Source organism: Anolis carolinensis, unplaced genomic scaffold, assembly GCF_035594765.1.
Source record: "Anolis carolinensis isolate JA03-04 unplaced genomic scaffold, rAnoCar3.1.pri scaffold_52, whole genome shotgun sequence".
Lineage (NCBI taxonomy): Eukaryota > Metazoa > Chordata > Lepidosauria > Squamata > Dactyloidae > Anolis > Anolis carolinensis.
Window position 1 is genome coordinate 98,160 of NW_026943861.1, and position 6,000 is coordinate 104,159.

General features: G+C 46.3%; 1 protein-coding gene across 3 annotated transcripts in view; it reads left to right on the forward strand.

Annotated features, from left to right (window-relative positions):
- The window catches only part of LOC100553212 (gastrula zinc finger protein XlCGF17.1), an 81,890-nt gene extending 77,367 nt beyond the window's left edge, over nucleotides 1–4,523 (forward strand). The window contains exon 5 of one of the 3 annotated variants that reach the window (XM_062966952.1): nucleotides 2,433–4,523. In XM_062966952.1, coding sequence (XP_062823022.1) covers nucleotides 2,433–3,025 — 593 coding nt within the window. In that variant the 3' untranslated portion in view covers nucleotides 3,026–4,523. Of the gene's footprint in view, nucleotides 1–2,171 lie in introns of all 3 variants that reach the window. The other 2 variants (XM_062966950.1, XM_062966951.1) reach the window with 2 other exon arrangements.
- The last annotated feature ends 1,477 nt before the right edge of the window (nucleotides 4,524–6,000 follow it).

Below are 6,000 nucleotides of genomic sequence, written 5' to 3' on the forward strand. Positions count from 1 at the left end.
GGTATTCAATCTTATTTTTCCCCCCAACCAGGCAGGCTAGCCTTTGCGTGTCTGAAGGCTCAGCTCTCTCTCTACGCTGCCTCTCCCAGCACACAAACAGCCCCCAGCCTCATTCATTCGCGTGACGGTGGTAACAGTGTCACTCATGGTAGTTTCACGTTCGTAGAAAACTTGTTTTCCAATTGAGTGTATCTTTTTGAAACACTGTATATTCAGCAGTTGATGGTAAAAGCATAAGAATTTCTGCAATACAGTAGAGTCTTGCTTATCCAACCTTCGCTCATCCAACGTTCTGTGTCATTCGACGCAGTCTGCCTCCCTCCGGGATCCACAGCTGTTTCTGTCGGCAGCAACACGCAGCGGGTCTTGTTAATGTGGGATTTGTGTATTGGTGGTGTTTAAATGCAATTTGTGTCTTGCCTGTATTGCATACTGATTGCATCATCCAGAGTGTAACATAGTCTGGAAAGAGTTAATTGCTGAGAAGCTGTGATGTCCTTGATATGTGGCTGGAACTGGGGAGTGTCCAGACACAAGTGTGTGCATTACTGATTACATCAGTTCTGTTCAGTTCAGAGTTCTGTCTGCCTAGAGCAGGGGTCCCCAAACTTTTTAAGCAGGGGGCCAGTTCACAATACTTCAGACCGTTGGAGGGCCGGACTATAGTTGGCCACCGAGCAATAATAATAATAATTATTATTATTATTAACAACAACAATAATAATAATAATAATAATAATAAAGAGGGTTGGAAGAGACCCCTTGGGCCATTGAGTCCAATCCCCTTCTGCCTTTGTGCACCGAAAGCACAAGCAAAGCACCCCTGACAGATGGTCACCCAGCTCCAATGTTAATTATTATTATTATTATTATTATTATTATTATTATTATTATTATTATTATTATTATTATTAATAATAATAAAGATGGTTGGAAGAAACCCCTTGGGCCATTTAGTCCAATCCCCTTCTGCCTTTGTGCACCAAAAGTACAAGCAAAGCACCCCTGACAGATGGCCACCCAGCCTCAATCTTAATAATAATAATAATAATAATAATAATAATAATAATAATAATAATAATAAGAGTTGTAAGAGAAGAAGAGACCCCTTGGGTCATTTAGTCCAACCCCCTTCTGCCCTTGTGCCGTGGGGGCCGGATAAATAGCTTCAATGGGCCGCATCTGGCCCCCGGGCCTTAGTTTGAGGACCCCTGGCCTAGAGTGAGAGTCCTGTGTCTATTGTCTGCAAGTCTGTTTGTCTTGACTATTGCTGAAGTCAGTAAAACTTTGTATATAGTTTTACCATCGTCTCTGATGTCTCTTCGTTCTGCGTTCCACTGATTCCATCCAACTTCTGCTGCGCCACAAATTACTCTGACAGGTCTCTCTGCGCGCCGATTGCCCACCCGGAGGAGCGAGACGCGGTCGGTGCAGACTATTCTCGTCAGGCACAGTGTCCAACATGCATCTCACCCCTTCCAGAATAAAAAACTATTTTTTCTGAAACAGAATGAAAAACTGTTTGTCTAGCCTGTATCATGTACTCTGACGCAGTGACAGCTCTCCATGTTTTCAAACACATTGTCAGTATTTTCTTGACTCAACAAGGGATACCAGGAAGTGAAGTGCAGCAGAAACTCTCCCTTTGAGCTATGTCCTCTTCTTCGATAATGCTCTTGTACTGCTCACATTTCTCTCCCACCAGGACCCCTGTGGGAACCCATAGTTTCTACATATAGAAAATCAAACAGCGTGTTGCTGCCCAGAAAAAAAACAACACGCCCAACAACAACACAAGTGCAGCCGAAATTTGTAAAATCATACAATAATTTGACGTTTAATAGGCTTTTCCTTAATCTCTCCTTATTATCCAACATTTTTGCTTATCCAACGTTCTGCCAGCCATTCCCCCAGAGAGAAGGAGACGGAATAAAAAACCGGGCTGGGCTGAGCAACAGGGAGCCTCTGGAACATATGCTACTCATCTGTCTCTAGGCAGTCAACCAGTGTCCATATGTACTGAACAAGGGGTGGGGATAGAACAATATGTATATCTTCTTTTCCTCCATGTCTGTGTTGTTTTAAGGATCACTTCAATTCATTTCTTATCCCATTTCCTTTGAGTCCTTATCACGCATGCAGAGGAATGATTCTGTTCTTCTTCTTCACAGTAGGTAACGGGGAGAAGAACCATTTATGCATCAAATGCTGGAAGCATTTGGAACACAACGGGGGCCTTCATCGACACCGGCAAGCCCACAGAGAAGATGGAGGTTCTGCCATAGAAAGGCCCGACAAATGCAATGTATGTGGGCAATGTTTTACTCAAAATGTGGCACTTGTGCTTCACAGGACAGTCAATGTTGGGAAAAGCCATTTTAAATGGAAAGTATCAGCAAAATGTGTGATGAAACATGAGAAATTTCACACAGGTCAAGAACTATACAGATGCCAGGAGTGTGAGAAGTGTTTTGCTTCCTGTTCAGCCTTGGTGAAACACAAAAGACTCCACACAGGTGAGAAGCCACACCAATGCCAGGAGTGTGGGAAATGTTTTGCTTCCAGTTCAAACTTGGCGAGCCACAAAAGAAGCCACACAGGAGAGAAGCCATACCAATGCCAGGAGTGTGGGAAATGTTTTGCTTCCAGTTCAAACTTGGTGACACACAAAAGAAGCCACACAGGAGAGAAGCCATACCAATGCCAGGAGTGTGGGAAATGTTTTGCTTCCAGTTCAGACTTGGTGACACACAAAAGAAGCCACACAGGAGAGAAGCCATACCAATGCCAGGAGTGTGGGAAATGTTTTGCTTCCAGTTCAAACTTGGTGAGCCACAAAAGAAACCACACAGGAGAGAAGCCATACCAATGCCAGGAGTGTGGGAAATGTTTTGTTTCCTGTTCAGCCTTGGTGACACACAAAAGAAGCCACACAGGAGAGAAGCCATACCAATGCCAGGAGTGTGGGAAATGTTTTACTCATAGTTCGTCCCTTGACCGGCACCAGAAAACACATACAGGCTAAAAAACAGCCATTGTGGGTAAATGTCTGATTTCAAACAGGACCCTTTGAGAAGTTCTGCGTCAGATTTAGTGGAGCCCAGTTCTTGTCATTTGAATCCCTAAGTTGGAGGTCCTGTTCTCTGGACCAGCAGAAAGCTGTGTGACAATCCTTCAGAGCAGTGGTTCTCAACCTGTGGGTCCACAGATGTTTCGGCCTTCAACTCCCATAAATCCTAACAACTGGTAAACTGGCTGGGATATCTGGGAGTTGTAGGCCAAAACACCCGGGGACCCACAGGTTGAGGACCACTGCTTCAGAGAGTTAAATATGATTGTCTTGTCACCTCGTCTGAAAAGAAATAAACCATATGTGATTCCATCAGTTGTTCCTCTGGGATTAGTTTCCAGCTCCATTTCCACCTTGGTTGCAAGTGTCCAGTTTGTGAATGTCGTGCCCTTGCAGAAACGTCCTCTGTCAGCTTGCGTGTTGTAAATAGCCGTTATGGGAGGGATCCAGAGTTGGCCCCTTCCCTTTAAGGCAGTGGTTCCCATTGGGCGCCTTCTCCTGGCCTCAGAGCGCATGGGGAGTGGGCCTCCCTTTCTTGGGGAAGGCGGGGCTGTAGGAGGGCGGTGGGAGCTTCCTCTTCGGGGCCCATGCCGTGTGTCCAGTTCTAACATTCCTCGCGGAGTCCCCCTTCCTGCTGGGCGCATGAGAGCTTCTTCGTAGCCGCACCAGGCAAGGGCTCCATGGAGGTAGAGGGCCAGGTGAGGGAAGAAGGCCGCTCTCGGTATCCGCGAGGGTCCTCCCCCCCCCCCCCCCACACCCGTGGGTACCGAAACCAAGTCCCATTCTCCACAGTACCTTGGTCAGAGAGGGGCCTTTGGTCTGAAATGATACGGGTGGCATGTGCTGCTGCCTGGGAGTGCACTGGGGTCTCCTCTCTTTCATTCTCTTCTCTTCCTTTGCTTTGCTTTTCCTTTCTCTTCTCATCAGTTGCCTGACTCCCTCCCTTCCCTTCCTTTCCTATCACTTTCCTTTCTGTTCTCTTGCCTTCTTTCTCTTGCCCTACTTTCCTTGCTTTTTCTTTCTCTTCTCTTCCCTTGCCTGCCTTCTAACCTCCCCTTCCTTTGCCTTTCTTTCTCTTGCCCTTCCTTTTTCTCTTCCCTTCATTTCCTTCTTTTCTCTTGTCCTTCCTTTTCCTTTTTTCTCCTCTTCCCTTCCTTTGCCTTCTTTTCTCTTGCCCTTCTTTCCTTGCTTTTTCTTTCTCTTCCCTTGCCTTCCCTTCCTTTGCCCATCATATGTTATGGACTGGAGTAGAGTACAATATATGTCTCATTTGATGTCTTATGAACTTGAATATATACTATAGTTGTTCTTCTTAATCTGTTTATCCTATTATGCTTATATTATTGATGTACTCTGATTGTTGTTTATGTGAGTTTAATATGTTGTGAGCCACTTTGGGTCCCGTGAGGGAGAAAAGCGGGATATAAATAAAGATTCATTATTATTATTATTATTATTATTATTATTATTATTATTATTATTATTATTATTCTTTTCTCTTGCCATTCTTTTCTTCTTTTCTTCAATTCCCTTCCATCCCTTCCTTCCTTTTTCTCTTCTCTTCCCATCCTTTCCACTACCGAGAAGGAAGGCCCTGTCTCTCGTCCCTGCCAATCATCCCTGCAAAGAGGGCGGGATTGAGAGCAGGGCCTCCCCACACGATCGTAGACTCCGAGATGGTTCATAAGGGGAGAGACGTTTGGACAGGTAAGCTGGGCCAGAACCGTTTAGGGCTGGATAAGCTAAAGCCATCACTTTGAATTGTGCTCGGTAGCAAAGTGGCAGCCAGTGGAGCTGGCACAACAGGGGGGTTGTGTGTGTCCTGTACGCAGCTCCGGCCCGTTGAACCAGTTGCAGCTTCTGAAGAGTCTTCAAAGGCAACCCCACATAGAGTGTGTTGCAGTAATCTATTCGGGATGTAACCAGAGTGTGGATTACTGTGGCCAAGTCAGAACTCTCAAGGTACGGGCACAACTGGCGCACAAGTTTTAATTGTGCAAAAGCTCCCCTGGCCACCAATGAAACCTGGGGCTCCAGGCTCGGTGGTGAGTCTCCCAAGCTGCGAAGCTGTGCCTTCAGGGGGAGTGAGACCCCGCCCAACACAGGCTGTGACCCTATGCCCTCTTCGGCCTTGCGACTGACCAGGAGGACCTCTCTTGTCTGGACTCAATTTCAATGTGTTCGCCCTCATCCACAGCAGCCAAGCACCGGTTCAGGACCTGAACAGCCTCCTTAGTATCAGGTGGGAAGGAGTGAGAATTGGACATCATCTGCGTACAGATGACATTGAACTCCAGAACTTCAGATGATCTCTCCCAACGGCTTCCTGTAGATGTTACACAGCGTGGGAGACAGTATTGAACCCTGCAGGGATTCTGGCAAGGGATTCTGCTTTTCCTGCCTGGCAGAAGGGGGTTGGACTAGATGGCCCTCGTGGTCTCTTCCAAATATACTATTCTGTGAATCTCTGATTTGGGTAAGAAGGCAAGGGCCTAGAGAAGTGCGGGTTCCTCTCTCTGGATGACCCCAAAAAGGGGCTGGAGAGCGACCTGCGGAGTTTGCTCTGGCTGGTGACGCTGCTTGGAGCAGAATGGGGCTGGACTCCACGACCCATGGGATCAATGGTTTCATTTTATTCATTTTATTTATTTACAGTATTTATATTCCGCCCTTCTTTATCACCCCAAAACACGGCAGAGTCCTGGTTACAGTTTCACAGCCTCTGGCCTTGTAAAGGAGCTCATCTCTGAATAAACACCCCTGAGTTCTGACTTTCATCCAAAGTCCTTGGAGGTTTTATTCTTGATTTATTCACTACTTATTACTACTTACAGGTCTTCTCTTAATATACACAGATACTCACAAACACAATAAGAACGAGTAAGAGCTGTTGGAGAGTGGCCTAGGCTGCCTGGGAGCATGGTGGAGTG